This window comes from Trachymyrmex cornetzi, unplaced genomic scaffold (assembly GCF_001594075.2).
Source record: "Trachymyrmex cornetzi isolate Tcor2-1 unplaced genomic scaffold, Tcor1.1 scaffold64, whole genome shotgun sequence".
Classification (NCBI taxonomy): Eukaryota; Metazoa; Arthropoda; class Insecta; order Hymenoptera; family Formicidae; genus Trachymyrmex; species Trachymyrmex cornetzi.
The window spans coordinates 858,623-877,263 of NW_017299959.1; the positions used below are offsets into that span (position 1 = coordinate 858,623).

Genomic DNA, 18,641 nt, shown 5'->3' on the forward strand with positions numbered 1-18,641 from the left:
ATTATATTCGTAACAAAAAAATGATTTAAAATAACTTAAAATCACAATCATTCACTTTTCAATTTGAACGATATAAATTTGTAAAGTCAAGCGTTTTGGTTAATGTGACGACTAGTGGGCCAACTACCTTATTGAAGAACAAAATTATACTTTTTTTTGTTTTTGGCATGTAGCGTGTCATTTCTCGAAGATGTTTAGCCGCTGAAGTTGAATCCGTGCTTAGAAAAATTCTATATCACATTTTCGAGCAAAATGGTGTAATGTAGGCCAAAAATGACGACTTTAACCATATTTAGAATGGTATTGCAATTAAGGAAATTTTATTTTGCCAATTTTATCTACACTATCTTATGCGTGGTCTACAATGATATGCTACTATCATTACAAGATGAATTATGTGATTTACAGAACGATATTTCGCTTAAAATGGTTAAAGAAACTGGTGCCGATTTTTACAAAATGTTAAAAGAATCATCATATCCCAAGCTTCGTGATTTCGGATTTATTCCGTGTTTGGATCTACATATTTATGCGAGACATTCTTTTCAAAAATGAAGTTTATAAAAAATGAGAGACGTTCTTCTTTGAGCAATGATTATTTGCCTCTTATACGACTAGCTACGTGTAATATACAAATCGACGTTCCTGATCTCGCCAATAAAAGATTCCGAAAATCAGAATAAGTATTTTTCATTTCACTTCGTTTGTGTTTAATTACTTGGTCGTACAATTCATCATTTTTATCAGTAGACTAGGCCTACTGGGGATACCACTTAAAAAAAAACCCGTCAACAATAGTATCTCAAGTGACGTGGAAAACTATTAAAAATTCATTGGATGTATTCACTTTGAGCGCTTACACATTGCTTCATTCTGTCTTAATTATATAATGAGCGATAAAACGAAATTTATATCATGAATGCCCAAAACGAGTGTATATACGATCATATATACGAACGTTATACGCTCCTAAGCGTCGAGTAGCATTTGGACTGCGCGCGGGGCGAGAGATGAGACGAGTAGCGGAAGGAGGAGTCGAGTCGAAAGTCGAGAAATGGATTTCTTGCTAAGCTCAGAGATAAATCATTCATTACTTTAAGAAGGAGGAGTCGAAAGTCGAGTCGAAAGTCGAGAAATGGATTTCTTGCTAAGCTCAGAGATAAATCATTCATTACTTTTAATTTCGATCATAATCACGAGCTTCATTTACATGTAAAGGAAGCTCGTAGTTACATTTCTAATAGTATATACATGATCAAGAGAGAGACGCGATAATGTCTCGCGCCAAGTGAACGCGCAGCGCGACAGCGCGAGGCAGCGTATGCCTAACTTCAAATTCACGTAACTTGGGGTATGTTTGAGTTGCCACTACGAATGCTTTGAAGCATTTGATTAACCAATCGGACGAAAGAATTTTACTAATCGACCAATCAAAAAATGCTTCGAAGCATTCGTAGTGGCAACTCGATCGCATCCTTGTTTGTGTTTAATAAAAAATCGTTCACCACAATTTCATTCCAAACGTGGCTAAAAACATCAATTTTCGCCTACATTATCCCAATTTTCTCCGGAAAATTGTGACGTGATAGACCAATTTTGAGGACAGCATCGTTTTCAGCGTCAAAAAATACTTCGGAAATGATACTTCGCAAGCCAAAAACAAAATCAGTTTTCCACAGTGTTATACAAATCGAATTACTAGATCCATGCAAAAGTTCGTGCTCGATTTATTATTCAAAGTTCAAACAGCTGCAATTTTGTTAAAAATAAATAAAATTTAAAATTGAAAAAAGGGTTTTAAAGCTTGAAATCTCTACTTTCGAATGGTTACTATATTTTTTGAGTTTGTTTGAGTTTTGCATTTTTTACATATACATAGATTCTGAAATATCGTCTCATCAGATAAAGTAAGATTTAGATTTTATTTTATTTTTAACAAAAATAACATCTGTTTGAAGTTTGAATAATAAATCGGGCAAGAATTTTGCACTGATCCAATATTTGCTCGTACCTAGTTCATATCTGCTGTCTACCTGTGGATAGACAATTAAGAATGTATAGGTAAGGGGTTGAAAAATTAATATATAATTACATATATACATGTAACATCCTTTCATAGTTTAATGAAAATAATTGATTACAAAAATGAGTCCTATCCGAAGGACTGTCAGAATAGTGTATCTATTTTGCGGCTAGACAGCGACTAATAGCGTATTTCACTGGCAGAGCTGGTGCGCACTCAGTGCACTTTAAAACTGTTGTACACAAATCGACATAAAAATGTACGTTTAATAAAAGTATAGAAATAAATAAACCACAAAATCCTTAATACATTTTATTGTAATATTTGATAAAATATACATTGGGTACTTTATTAACTGAGATCTCTCACTTTTACAGTCAGGTTAATGTACAACAGCTTTAATGTGCACTGAGTGCGGACCGGTTCTGCCATTGAAATACGTTATAACTTATTCCGCGCGCGGACCGCGAGAACCGCACGACGCTAACGTGGTGGGGTGAGAGTCCTTGACCCAGCCATGATCGGGCGATTTCTCGATAGCCTCGTGATTTCGGGAACTCGCGCATCGGTTACTATTACGACGGAATTTTCTTGTTGCGACAGGCTCTCGTGAGAAACTTCTCCAATGTTCTTTTTAGAATGATCCAAGCAGAATAACAAGCCGTTATATCAGAATGATATCAAAATGATCATTAAAAGTTATTTTTTAGTAATTTCCGATTTATTTTAATGTCACTTTGACGTCATCGTAACTTGTTGTTTTGATTACAAACAAGCAAACGCGCACTGACGGCACGGAATATGCGCTGATGAACGGAAATGTGCCTACAGATGATTATGAAAAATTACATTTTTTGATGAGCAAATGCAGAGATACAGATACATCAAATGTTAAAAACAGAGATTAAAAGTTACGTGTATAATTTATGCTCTACATTACTATAATAATATACATTTATATAATGGAGGCAAACGAAAAGGGGAATAGAAAGGGAAGTTACAATGCATAAATACAGTTGCGTGCATGATACTGAAGTTTATTCGACTTCCGTAATTTGTGAAATTGTCATGCTTGCACTGAAAATTTCGTGTTGTAGTTTTTAAATATTCCGTGTTTTACTCAACAGTGAGAATCAATTTAATTTGTTAATGAAAGCAAATTTTGCTAATAAGTCCTTTTTAACTCTCATGATGATATCTTTCATAATCATACATTGATTAGATCATTTTATATCACATCTTACAACTAATAGATGATTATAATTATTTGTGATTGTGGTGTATATTTACAAATGTATCAAAAAAGTTTTGCAAATGTTGATATAATCGTCATTTTTTAACATAATCAATATATTATCACATAAGTGTTGTGACACACCTAGGTGTACGTATAAGTACAGAACCTATAAAGATACTTTAGCAGTATAAGTGCATTACTTATAGGTCCTAATAGTACCTGTACGTGTATCTGTACCTGTACTTTTTTATAGAGCACTTTTCAAGTTTATGTACAAAGTATTTATACGTCATTATATTATAAACTTAATTTTAAACCCCAGGAGAAATCAAAGGACCTCGCACGTTTCTTATGGATTTTGGTTCTCGATCACATTTTCTCATATTTTGGGAAATTATAATTCCTGGTGTCCTGATTAAAAGTGTCAATGGGCGCGGCCTCCTAAAATTAACAGTTTTCGAGATATATCTGTTCACACTTGGTTAATTTCTATTTCGGATATTGGGCGATATAAACAATCTTAGTCCCACATGATCCTACAGATTTGAAGAAAATACCTAGATGAACCTTTTATAATAACATACGAAATAAGACTGCGCCCATTGACCCTTTTAATCAGGACACCTGGAACTACAATTTCCCAAAATATGAGAAGATTTGACCGAGAATCAAAATCCGTAAGAAACATGCGGGGTCCTTTTCAATACAATGTTTGAAACACTACTGATATTTTTAAAAAAAGTATAACAAATGACAATTCTAAACATTTTATCTAAACATTTTTATAAGTTAAGCATAAGTAGTAGTTTGATGTAAAATAAAATTCGTTTAGACAGTTTGTTTTTTTTCATAAGAAGTACTTAAAAATAATTAAATCTTTCAGATACTTCTATACTGTATCTGTATTTAGATAATTTTTAAAATATATATCTATACTTATAACTAAAGTTGGGATGATATAAAAATGCATATTTTATATTATTAATATGAATATAAAGCTTGCATATCTACACAAATTACGTAAAAGCAAAATGTTAAGGAGGTATTCTACTTTGTAAGGCTAAAAATTACATGATTATTCAGGAATTTTTTTAAAAGAAATGAATTGATATATTACCTTTTGGAACTTTATTTGTACAAAATAGATATTTAAAAATTATTTTTTCATGTCTCAATATGTATCATACAAAAAAAATACGCGGTGATACGCAAGACGTATGAAAAAATTACTTTTTGACGCGTTGATATCATTCCGTTAGTTCTAGTAGCATGAAATCAAAAAATCAAAGAAATTATTAAATTGTAAGAGTTATACTATTACTGGAACTAGAATATAAGAAAAAAATTGAAAATTGTTGAAACGTTTAATGAAACGGTAATGTTTTGAAAAATAATATTTTTTACCTATAAATTTGTTTCTTTTTTTTTATATAATAAGATGGAATAATCGTAAATTAAATTCCATAGGTCCAGTAATAAAAAAACATATCCTAAATGGACAAACATTCAAGTCGATCGGATGCTAGTTCCCGAGATATTATGTCAACACGGTTGAAAAATACTGTATTCGATGTCGATTCCATTATCATTTGACTGGACCTGCGGACCATTAGTAAACAATGGTCATTTAGTAAACAATGAATATCTCAATTATTGTACATTATTTCTGTGAACGGCTTTGGTAATATATTTTTAAGACTATCAACTTTCCGAAAATGCAATTTAAAAAAAATCGATTTTTTTAACCCGACAAAGTAGAATACCCCCTCAAAGCCTACTTTCATTTTGCATATTTTGCATATATGTATCTTTTTGAGCATATTTCTTGTAAAAATAAAAAAAATCGATTTTTTTAACCGGACAAAGTAGAATACCCCCTTAAAGCCTACTTTCATTTTGCATATTTTGCATATATGTATCTTTTTGAGCATATTTCTTGTAAAATTCCATATTTGCTCATATAGTCATTAGTATTTACAATTCTTTGAGAAATTAAATATTTAAGACCTAATTTTTTCTATTCAAATTATGTGATTTTGTGTTAATACTGTTTTATATATTTTTTGTTCAAAGTTAATTAATTTGTTTATTTTATTATATTTTTACAATTATTTCTTTCTGTGGTTTTCATTTAATAAATATATTGCATATTTTTCCGTATATTTACCAAATTTGATGCATATAATATGTGCATGTATTTTTATTTTTACATGCATATAATTCCCAGCCTTACTTATAACTAAATACTTTTCTTACACATTACCTATATCTATACCAGGGTTGGGAAGTTGCTTTTCAAAAGTAATGCGTTACCGTTACCATATTATTTGCGGTATAAAGTAACTCGTTACCGTTACTCGTTACCGATTCTAAAAAATAATGCTTTACCTAACTTAAAAGTAACGACAGAAAATCGTTACTTTTTGTTACTTTTTTTCTAATTATACAGAAGGGTCTACTCACTGATTTTGATGAAATTAAGACGATTCGACGCGCGTTTACACGAAATGAACGAATCTGACAGAAAAATAAGTGTCGCTCTGCCCGGCGAAGTGAGATATTAATAGTTAAAGTTGATGACTATTGAGGTAAGGTTTTGTGAAAAAATGCATCGAATAACTCTAATTTCATCAAAATCGATGAATAAGCCTGTCTTCTGCATAATTACACTTTTTCTTAATGTTAAAACAGGCTTTTTTAAGATAGAATGCTAAAACAGAATATAAAGTAAATATAAGATATTTAGAAAGATATTTATCTTTGAACATTTTTATCTTTTATTAATATTTTACATATTTATGTTTAACTCTACGGTATTTTATTATATAATAGATATTTTAATTTTTAGGGTTCTTATGCTAAAACGAGAATAGTGAATGAAACAAAAATAGGCAAAAAGTTTTTGTTTATTTAGTACCTATAATCTTATTGTCCATGACGGCCATGATCTATAAAAAAATAACGATAAAAGAGTAACGGAGTCAATTTCGTTATTCGTTACTAAAGAAAACGTAATGACGTTACTTTTTCGTTACTAATAAAAAAATGTGACGGCGTTATCAAATCGTTATCAAAAAAAAGAAACGAAAATATAACGTCGTTACAAGTAACGCGTCACTTCCCAACCCTGATTTATACCTAGGTATCTTTCAAAAGGTACGTGTTACAACATTGCGGGTCATTAAAGTAAAAGTAACGTTTCTTCAATCTGGTTATAAATTGAAACATAACGCATCTTTACTTTCACATAAGTACAAAAAAACATATTTTTATAGGACAGCTGCAAAATGGCACTGATAACGACTTATTGGGGCTTGGATGGCATGATCATTCTTATGACCCTCATAATAACTGCCTACCTTTACATGACACGCAAATTCAAGTATTGGAAGAAACGAGGCATTTTAGAAGTAACACCAATGCCTTTCTTTGGCAATTTTAAGGAGTGTCTATTTCAGAAGAAAGCTCCGGCATATTTCCTAAAGGATATCTACGATAAAATGAAGGATCTACCCTATGTGGGCTTCTACGTGTTGGACAAACCCTTCCTGCTGGTTCGCGATCGAGAACTCGTCAAGAATATTTTAGTGAAAGATTTCAATTACTTCTCTGATCGGTACAATACGGCCGATCCGATCGATCGCATAGGTTATGCAAATCTCTTTTTTATAAGGAATCCAGCCTGGAAAGTAGTAAGAACAAAACTTACGCCATTCTTCACATCTGGCAAAATGAAGAAAATGTTCGATTTGATGTTAATATGTGTAAAGAATTTAGATGAATATCTCGATATGCTAGAATTGGAAGGTGAGTGTTAAATAATTCATGAGATACAAAATATTATAGAATATAAAGAATTTAAAGTTCTAATACTACAATGTTGTGATCTTGTGTGTATACAGGGTGTTCAGCGTAACGGTCCGCACGATTTTTTAGACACTTACGACAATTAAAAGAAAAGGTTGTAAGATGATTATCCATCTATTTCATGCGGGCTACAACATGCAATAAAAAAATAAAAAAAATTTTTTTTTAATGAAAAAAGTCAAGGTTATCTTGAATTTTTTAATTAGCACCATACAATTTTTTTCCATAATATTGTAGGGATCTTCAAGACGAATTCAACGCACTATCGAGATTGTAACTTTCATTGACGTTTTATTGGTTTTATTACATAATATTTATCACAAATACTCATTAATAAAGGAATACTTATGTGAACTTATTAACTTATGTGAACAAATTTTATTGATTTCATTGATATTTAACCTTTATAGAGGGCCGGACTGGACATCATAGTGGCCAGCGGAAAACTCGTTGACTCCTCGTGACAGAAAAATCAGCTATTATATTATTTTTATTCAAAATTACTTTTGGAAATCGTGTTATAAGTACATATGGACCAGTCCGATGGCCGGCACATTCTCCGGATTTATCTCCGATGGATTTTTTCTGTCATGAAAAGTCAACGAGTTTTCCGCTGGCCACTATAGTGTCTAGTCCGACCCTCTATAAAGGTTAAATATCAATAAAATCAATAAAATTTGTTCACATAAGTTAATAAGTTCACATAAGTGTTCCTTTATTAATGAATATTTGTGATAAATATTATGTAATAAAACCAATAAAACATCAATGAAAGTTACAATCTCAACAGTGCGTTGAATTCGTCTTGAAGATCCCTACAATATTGTATGATGCTATGTAAAAAATTCAAGATAACCTTGACGCTTTTTATTAAAAATAAATTTTTTACACATTTTTTTATCGCTGTTTTTATGTTGTAGCCCGCATGAAATAGATGGATAATCACCTTACAACCGTTTTTTTTTAATTGTCGGAAGTGTCTAAAAAATCGTGCGGACCGTTACGCTGAACACCCTGTATATATATATATATATATATGTTATATAATATATATATAGCCATATATATATACACACAAAATCACGACATTATAGTTTTATATAAAATAATGAAAATTAATAATTACAAGTATTTTTGATCAAACAGACTTTACCCAAGCAGAACAACAAATCATTATGATATCAAAGTGACTCTAAAATGATCATTAAAAGTCATTTTCCAATCTTTTTAATGTCATTTTGACGTTATCGTGACTTGATATTCTATTTGAATAAAGATAGTATTAACTATAACAATCTTGTTTTGAATTTTTAACAAACTCTATAATTTTCCTACAGTATAATTAGCGCGCAAAATATATAGTGAGGTATTTTAATAGTTATTTAATGAGTTAATTATAAATAATAATTTAATGAGGTAATTATTCGCCCTAGGCGAATATCTCAGAAACTAAGAGAGATACAAGAAAAACTTTGTATGAAAGTTGTAGGTTTTCTTGGGGAGAAAGAAGGTGGAAATAACGAATTTTTTTATAAAGGTCTGATCAAGGTCAACATGAATTTTTTAAATGGAACCTCCCATTTTTTTATTGCATATTCTTGTAGCACACCTCAAGAGCTTTCCAAAATACTACAATAAAATATTTTTCATGAAGTACTTTTCGAGTTATAAGGCTTAAAAGTTATAATTTGAACTTTATAACTCAAAAAGTATTTCATGAAAAAATATTTTATTATGGTGTTTTGGAAAGCCCTCGAAGTGTGCTACAAGAATATGTAATAAAAAATAGGGGTTCCATTAACAAAATTCATGTTGACCTTGACTTGACCTTGATGGTAGTGCCCCCTATAAAAAATCTGTTATTTCCACCTTCTTTCCCCCAAGAAAATCTACAACTTTTATATAAAACTTTTTCTTGTATCTCTCTTAGGCTGCGGTCGATTTGGACGCTTTCAGCGCTTTTCAATGCTTCTATTCTTATTTTACGTCTAATGAACGATAAAGCCAGAATGATGATTACAAGAGCTTAAAGCGCGTGAGCGTCTAAATCGACCGCAGCCTTAGTTTCTGAGATGTTCATCTGGGGCGATTAAAATGCCCCACTCTGCGTATAACCTATATAACTTGTAAAAATTAATAGAAGGCTTGCGGGTTATCGCCGTATTTTTATCTATTGCTAATGCCAACGTTTCATAAATTATGACATCAGCACACAGAACGCGGCAACGCTTGCCGCGTTGCAGAAGTTGTCGCACTATAGCTTATAATTCTATATTCTTAAGTCGGTCCCCCACTTTACAAAACTTCTAGAAATTATATAATACTACATCCGCTGTGCAAAAGTTGGATTGAGTTCAACTTTTGTCGCACGATGGAAATTATTGATCTGTTTTCTGTTCCTGCACTAGACTGCACTAGAAGTCTCTTTCTCGCTTTCGAAAAATATCGAACATATACCTATTTCACTTTAAGCTCCAAAAATATACACTGATTCAGCCACAGAAAAGAGACCTTATATATCTATTACTTCCGAGCAAGTGAGATTGGTTGCGTCGCGCCAATTTCTACCGTGCGGCAAGTTTTGCCGCATTCCGTGTGCAGGAGCTATTAGAGCGAAACAGAGAGAATCAAGAGAGAGTGGAACGGATTCAGCCGGAAACCGCCATTTTCATCATTGAAGGGAGTAAAAGATATGATAGGAGCGTGATGGAACATAGGGTGCTGCCCACACTAGTATTGCACCACACTAGTATTGTGTGTATGGCATATATGTATGTACGCATGCACATTTGTGGAAGTGCACAATAAATGACGGTACCAATCAAAGAGGAGAACACTTTCCACTCGATTTTCTCTTGATTTTCTTTGGAGCGAAGATGAAGTAAACGGCAAGTTTCACGAAATGTTAGCGTTTCGCTAGCAATAGATAAAAACACGGCGATAACCCGAAAACCTTGTAATATCTTTGAAGATAATATCAGTGAAAGCGTACTTCATAAGAGTTTTATCAATTTAAAAAAATAAAACTAGTAGGTCAATGAATTAGCATTTCGCTAGCAATAAATAAAAACGCGGCGATAACCCAAACCTTGTAATATCTTTGAAGATAATATCCGTGAAAGTGTATAATTCATAAAAGTTTTGTCAATTTAAAAAAATAAAACAAGTAGATCAACGAAACTGTGTTATACTGCTCGCTTAATAATTTCAAAAAATAATTTTTTATATTGTATAATCATTAGAAATGTTAAAAATAATAATTATTAGATGATTAGTGAGAAAAAATTCGAACCACGAAATCATTATTAATTATTCCCTAGTAGCACAAATTATTGGCGCAATATTGGGAAACGAATGTACAGCCAATAATGTAAAACATTGGATAACTAATATTGGTCCAATATTAATTATTATTGATCTAACAAATAAACCTATGAAGGTGTCAGTCAATGATTTTAAAGAAACTTTACATATTTGTAGAACTTAGAAAAATATTTGAGACGTATTTTTGTTTATCTGCAATGGTCCACTCTGAAGGGTGAAAACTGTCTCTTAAAGGTAAGGAATAGATTTAACATATTAGGTGAAATAAGTTGAAAATTTTAAAAAGTAAAATGGATTAAAAGGTTTTTGGGGCCGCCATTTTGAATTTTATATCTTTAACACCATATTTAAAATCGTTCGACCCAAAAATCAGAAATTTTAATTCTGTGATGACAAAAATTCTTAAAATTTACTCATTTTGATAAAAATTAATAAAAATGTTAACGTACCCCTGGACGCCATATTAGGTCAGCCATTTTGAATTTCATACTTTTGACACAAGATTCAATGTCAGCAATCCCAAAAACCTCCTAACACATTTTACTTTTTAAAATTTTCAACTTATTTCACCTAATATGTTAAATTTATCCCTTACCTTTAAGCGGTAGTTTTCATCCTTCAGAGTGGACCATTGCAGATAAAAAAAAATACGTCTCAAATATTTTTCAAAGTTCTACAAATATGCAAAGTTATCATTAAAATCGGTGAGTGACACCTCCGTAGGTTTACTTGTAAGTGTACTATTACGGTACCTAAACCCTAACCGTCGAATTCTAAGCAATCATCATCAAGAGCTTAAAAGTTCCGATTATAGTTCTTAATATTTCCAAACAAACTTAAAAATACAAAATCAAATTAAATAGCGAAATAATAAAATAAAAGATATTAAAACTTTTACATTGATCACAATCTTGATGTGGTACGCGACAAGAAGTGTACATTGCCTACAAAACGAAAGCGCCAAAAAAAAGTATATATAAGCGCTATGCAAGCGTTACTGTGCTATTTGCAAAGACTTACGTCTATAGGCAACTAATCATAATCAAATAATCACTTATTTATTAGGAGCACTTATACATCTAGAATCTAGAGTAATCAAAAATTCAATTTTTAGTATGTATTGTATTCATCTTCACATTGGATTATGACGTAACTCTAATATGATAGCATAACAGTATATAGTATAACCAGCGAAAATATTTTTATTAGATCACTTATTAGTCATAAGAAGGACATAGATTACATACAAAAAAAACATTTTTGAAAAAATTTTTCAAAATACTGAGCCAAAACCTTATTGACGCTTTCTCCTTTATTTACGCATATTATTTAAATCGTAAGGTCACTAAAACTATTTGTCGAAAAATCGAAAGAAGTATTTAATGTGAAAACAAAATTTCATGATCTCTGCAAAAAATAAATTCATTTTTTGATTATATGCAAATGTACGCAACAAAAACTTTTATATTTATTTATGTCAATAAAAACATAAAAATTAGAATAAGATATTCATAGATAAATAAATCAAACTAATAATATTAATGTCAGGTAATGGAAAGACGATAGAAGTAAGAGAGTTAACCGCCAAATTTGCTACGGATATAATCGGAAGCACCGCTTACGGACTTGACGTGAATTCGTTCAAAGATCCAAACGCAGAGTTCCGCAAATACGGCAAGATGATATTTCAATATGATACATATCGCAGCTTTGAAATGCTCGCAATATTTTTCCTTCCAACTATAGTCCGTTTGACACGAATAAAGATGTTCGGCAAAGAGCCCACTGATTTTATGCGTAAAGTTTTTTGGGAGACACTAACTCAGCGTATAAAATCTGGTTTGAAGAGGAACGATCTCATCGATATTCTTCTCGAATTAAAAAATAATAATAATAATGATGAGGATCTTAAAGATTTCAGTAAGCAAATTAAAATTAACTATTTATACTTTATACGAACATTTTTTTTAATTATGTCTAATGAACCAGAGATGTGATATATAATGATAAATTAGATTAATTGATACGTCTAACTAATAATTCTGATAACGAAAGTTAATTATAACAACTGGAAACCTTTAAAAATTTACAAATGATGTAAATTGTAGCATTCGATGGTGATGATCTCTTGGCACAAGCAGCCAGTTTCTTCTCAGCTGGTTTTGAAACCTCTTCAACGACTACGACATTCGCGTTGTATGAACTCGCGATGCAACCTGAAATACAGAACACTTTGCGAAAAGAAATCTTCGAGGCACTTGAGAAATCCAATGGAAAAATTACATACGATATGGTATGCAGCTAATAATAAAAATCAAGTCTAAGAGTTTTGTCTATTTGTTATAATTTAAATGAAAAATTATCTTTACATATAATTTTTTATTACCAGGTATGGTCATTACCATATCTCGATATGGTGATGTCAGAAACATTGAGAATGTACCCGCCATTGGGATATCTAAATCGCATGCCTAATCAGACTTACAAAGTGCCTAAGTTCAATCTCGTAATTGAAAAAGGTACACCGGTTTACATTTCGATGCTTGGCCTACATTATGATCCAGAATATTTCCCCAATCCCAATAAATTCGATCCAGAACGATTCAATGAGGAGAACAAACGTAACAGACCACCATGTGTCTATTTCCCATTCGGAGAAGGTCCACATGCATGTATAGGTAAGAAAACTGATTTTAATACCTTCTCTATTAAAATATTAATGTAGATTTATTCATTTCTTTGTTAACATAATATTATACGGTGCTGTTAAATGTGTATTTCATAGGCAATCGCTTTGGGCTCTTGCAAACGAAGCTAACACTACTTAAGGTCTTGAGCAAATGCGAGGTGACACTGTGCAAAGAAACTTTGGTACCAGTAGTAATTGATCCAAGAGGAGCCATGACAGTGCCGTTAAACGGTGTATTGCACCTCAATTTTCGAAAAATTAGTGCTAATGCTATTTAAAATATTTTACAAAATTTTTTATTTTAAACCATAAATGTACAATATATTCCTTTATACTAAATACGCGCTTTGATATAAGAAACTTGTATTACTAAATGTAAAAATTAATAAAAATAAATATGTTGTATCATATATTGTGTTTTTTGCGAACTAAATTATTATTAAAACACTAAACCAAAAACAATAATAATATTAGGACTCTCAAATATTAAACAATATAACAAACAAAAAATATAGTAGGCTAATGAGAGTCAGCGACGATAAACAGCGCAAATATTATAATGAACAATCAATACTCAAAGAATAGATTGATGCCTTCTTTATTTGAACGTTTCGACTCTCTTTGGAGTCCTCATCAGCAAGAATGATACAATTCCAATTAGCTCATATGTCCGCAATGTTTAAGTCACTCGCAAATTGACAAAAATGCAGCTTTGATAATCTGACATTTATAGAAAAAGTCTCATTAGACAGATAAATGAGTGAAATGAATTTGAATGACTTATCATCACGGAACATGAAAAGAATTGTGAAGCTTTGTTGAACATATTAAATCGTAAATAGTAGGTATATTACAATTAAAGAGGATCACACATTTTTAAACCCATGTCCGAGAGCGACAACGTGTCACACAGATATGAACTAAACTCAATGTAAGAGGTCAACAGTAGAAACATATCTGTGTGACACGTTGTCGCTCTCGGACGTGGGTTTAAAAATGTGTGATCTTATTTAATTGTAATATACTCACTATTTAAGATAATAAAAACAATCTAAATGCGAGCTAATGAGAGTCAGCGCGAACGAAGGTGCGCAATTAATATTCCACAAATAAATTTGTTAATTCATACGATGTGTTGATATTATCTTTATTTGAAATCTTGAAATCTTGAACGTTTCGATTCTCTTTGGAATCTTCATCAGCAAATTTCTTAAATCAAACTAGATTTCGCGAACGTCCGATGTAGAGTCACTCGCACTATTTAAGATTTAATATATTCAACAAAGCTTCACGATTCTTTTCATGTTGCATGATGGTAAGTCATTAAAATTCATTTTACTCATTTATCTGTCTAATGAAACTTTTTCTATAAATGTCAGATTATCAACGCCGCATTTTTGTCAATTCGCGAGTGACTTAAACATTGCGGACATATGAGCTAATTGGAATTGCATCATTTTTACTGATGAGGACTCCAAAGAGAGTCGAAATAAGAGAGTTCAAATAAAGAAAACATCAATCCATTCTTTGAGTATTGATTGTTCACTATAATATTTGAGTTGTTTATCGTCGCTGACTCTCATTAGCTTACTATATTTTTTGTTTGTTATATTGTAAAATAATAAAACGACGATAGTACGATAGTTTAAAAGAAACTTGTTGTCTCTTTGTTGTATCATAAATCTATAACTAACATTCAAGAAGTTTTAGCCGTAGGTCGGACACCTTAATGCTAATGACGGCGATATTGTAGCTTTCAAGCCTTATAACTTGAAAAGTACGTAATAAAAAATAACTTTATTACACACACAGTTTTGAAAAGCTCTTGACACCAGCTCTTAGATTCTGCCATAAAAAATAGGACATTCTATTTAAAAAATATTAGGTTGACCTGATTTGACCTTAACCTGACCTTGGCCACTCAAAATCAAATGGATGTGATCAGTGAAAAAAACTTTTTAAACCCTATAACTTTTGTCGGAAATATTTTTCTCAAAAATGCTTTGCTTTCGAGATATATGACCATTTTCAGACCTTTGATACACCCTGTATGTTTTAATTAAACATTCAAAATATCTTTGATTTGTTATCAAAATTTCGATTTGTTATCAGAATCTTAGAAGACCGCCAATATAAGTGCATTGAATTAATGTCACTATTTATACATAAAAAAATATTAATACAATTTAATAATACTTGTTTCTCTAATATTTATTAAATGTGTTTTCAAAGTCTAATAGTTTTGCAACAAATTCAACACACATATTTTTACTTAGAAACAAACTGGTACTGAAAATAATTAAATATAAAAATTAATTAATTTTAAAAGATTTCGAGACCAAAATCCGAAATTAAAGTATTGAATATATATTACATAGATATAATAGCTGTGGACCTATCTGTAGCTGCGAATTTCTATAAAGTCTCTTATGTCCAATTCACTTCCAGATATGTTGCGGATAATCTTATTCGGGAGATATCTTTTGGATAAAGATCTAAATCTAGAGATCAAGAAATTGGGCAGTAAAAAGAGTGAAGTAGCCATAGATTTCATAATTAGACTGCTCACTCTGTCACTTTGTTGTGAAGCAATGGACTGTTTTTTTATATTCACACTCATACATATATGTATATAAATCATTAAAGTTGCGTTGTCATCAGAACCATATATACTTAGAGATAATACACAATTATGCATAATATATGCTTGAGTGGATATAAACAAGGATTTCTTGGCACTACTTTTATCTCTTCCTAATAATTGAAATGAGCAGTCCATAGTTATAAAAGTCTGCATAGAAAAAAAATTTTACTTATTTCAAGAAAAAATTATTTGATTCAAGAAAATAATTTTCTCAAATAGTCCCTAGCAAGCATTTAAAATTAATTTATGAAACAATTTTCTCGTTACTAGTAAAGATTTTTGATAACCAAGAAATTGCTTTTTGAAATAAAAATTATATTTTATAAAAAGTAATCAATGAGATTTTTGGTAACCAAGAAATTGCTTTTTGAAATAAAAATTATATTTTATAAAAAATAATCAATGTATGATTTCTAATACTCATGTCATAGATTTAAAAAAACTGTTCTCTTATTAACAACAATTAGATTCAAGTAATGACATTATTAGATTTAATAAAAGAATTTTCTACTGACAAGTAATTGTGTTTTTATTAGAATAAAATATTTTCTTCATATTAATAAATTATTTGCTTGCAGGATATAATATTTTATTGGAACAAAAAAACAAATTTATTGTGGCAAGTAATTAATTCTTTCAATCAATAAATTACAGTTCAAGGAAATGTGTTTACTTGAAACAAATAAATATTTTCTTCCGTATGTGAAAGAGAGTAGCTTGATTTTTTTCTCTTTTTCTCTTTCTGAAATATCAAATTGAAAAGAGATCCGATTCAATTGTTGTTGCATCCTCTTTCCAATGGAGTACAGATGCTAAGATCAGGAAATACACAATCTGCACCTATTACGTACATGCAGTAGTACAATTATCTTTTTATACATTCTTAACCATGTCTAATTGAACTTTATTATAATTTTATAAACACTTTTAAATTAATTAATAATTAAAGTATTAAATACTCTTGAAACTATAATTTCAAACTTTGTTACGTAAACTAGTTATGTAAGTCTGATTTATACACATCTTATTATTATTTAATAATGATAAGATGTCTAGAAATCAGATTTACTAAAAAAAGACGGCAAATTGCAAAAGAGCACTAGTCGTTATCATAATTTAATCAAATGACGTAAATAAGACGCAAATAATTTAACATAAATGTAAAGCATTTTTCTAGATATTCTTTGAATGGTATATGAACATACTAAATAGAATTCTGCAGAACATAAAGTTATAAAATATACTGCGAATGTAAACAAAACTTTATGCATGCGTTAATGAAAGTTTTTGAAAATGTATAGACTCGAATAATCATTCTAGTAAAAAAAATATATATATAATCAAGTGTAAATATGTACAAGATATCCCATTTTAACATTCGTATCGAGAAATATTGTATCTCGAAAAATATAAAAAATACGACAAAAGTTGTATGATCTGAAAGGAAGCAAATAACGATAAAATCAATTTTGGAAAAAATTGATTTTTCAAGTTAACATGAAGGTCATGGTCATTTTATTTAAATAGTGCATCCCTATTTATAACGACGAGTATCGTGTATGCTAAAAGATTCGAAACTGTTCTTTTTACAGGAAAAGACTAGTAGTATCGTAAGAAACGATTTATAAAAATAATATTTTTGTAAATAAGTATAGAGGAAAGTCACCGATACTGACATAGGTCTCCTAGAGCGATACCCCTTTATTCCTTAGAAACTCACTATTGCACTTTATTGATACTAATAAAATCATAATCTATTTAGCTAATTAAAGAAATACAAACTCATAATTCGTATATTTGTAGGTTGTTTCTATATCAAATCAGCTAAAAACGAATTCTACAAATGCGAAAATAAAATTCTTACGATTTTCTTTTGTAAATTGCGTAGGTTAAGTAATAGTGTTAATATATTATTGATGACTTTATTATTGGTAATATTACGTCGTTTTAAATATAGATTAAGTAATAGTGTTAATATATTATTGATGACTTTATTATTGGTAATATTACGTCGTTTTAAATGCTTGTAGTTTCCTATCAGTTTTATTTATATTATTTTCTTAGTTTTTTCATAATACTATTTTAAATTTAAAATTGGAGTGCAGCGTAAATCGCCACACTGTAAAACAGACCATGAACTAACTTAAACCTTATAATAGAGGAAGGTCACCGATACCGACATACCACTTTGTTTTTAGACAATATTTCTTAAACAAAAAATAAAAATACAACTTCAAAAACATAAATACAAAGTAAAAAGTGTCTTCTATCAGATAGTATAAGCAATTTTTATAATACTGTTTGCAATTTTGCAACAATTAAATTTTTCGTAAGTTATGCAAAAATGAGCGTCTGACAAAATGGGCTCCAAAACTGACACGGTAGGCAGTAATGCTACGTATTCCTATTCTTTTTCTTTTACAGGAATTATCTATATAAAGTACTTATAAGTGAATGTATATAAGATATATACGATATGTATATAAGATAATTTTTCAGAATCATTTTACTTCGTTATAAAACATTTTTATTGAATTATATGCATATTTACTTTATGCTGTTCTGCAAGATGCAAATATGTAACGCGATAGTTTTTCTAGAGTTGTTCCATATATGCACGATTGCCTTCAGCTCTAATAGACTTATTTGACACTATAAAGCAACATTGTAAAGATTAAGTTAGCTCATGGTCTGTTTTATGGATAGGTGTGTCGGCTGCACCCCAATTTTAAATTAAAAATCGTATCATGAAAAGACTAAGAGAAAAAATATTATAAATAAAACTTATTTCGAAAACTACAAGTATTTAAAATGACGTAATATTATCAATAATATAGTCACTATTATTTAAACCTCA

The 18,641-nt window shown here is 30.4% G+C and overlaps 1 protein-coding gene across 1 annotated transcript in view; it reads left to right on the plus strand.

Moving 5' to 3' along the window:
• The first annotated feature begins 1,569 nt into the window (after nucleotides 1–1,569).
• Nucleotides 1,570–18,641, plus strand: part of LOC108766908 (uncharacterized) — a 24,337-nt gene continuing 7,265 nt past the window's right edge. Inside the window, 6 exon segments of the mRNA XM_018516463.1 lie at nucleotides 1,570–1,714; nucleotides 6,541–7,067; nucleotides 12,000–12,371; nucleotides 12,560–12,744; nucleotides 12,841–13,129; nucleotides 13,237–13,331. Coding sequence (XP_018371965.1) covers nucleotides 1,707–1,714; nucleotides 6,541–7,067; nucleotides 12,000–12,371; nucleotides 12,560–12,744; nucleotides 12,841–13,129; nucleotides 13,237–13,331 — 1,476 coding nt within the window. The 5' untranslated portion in view covers nucleotides 1,570–1,706.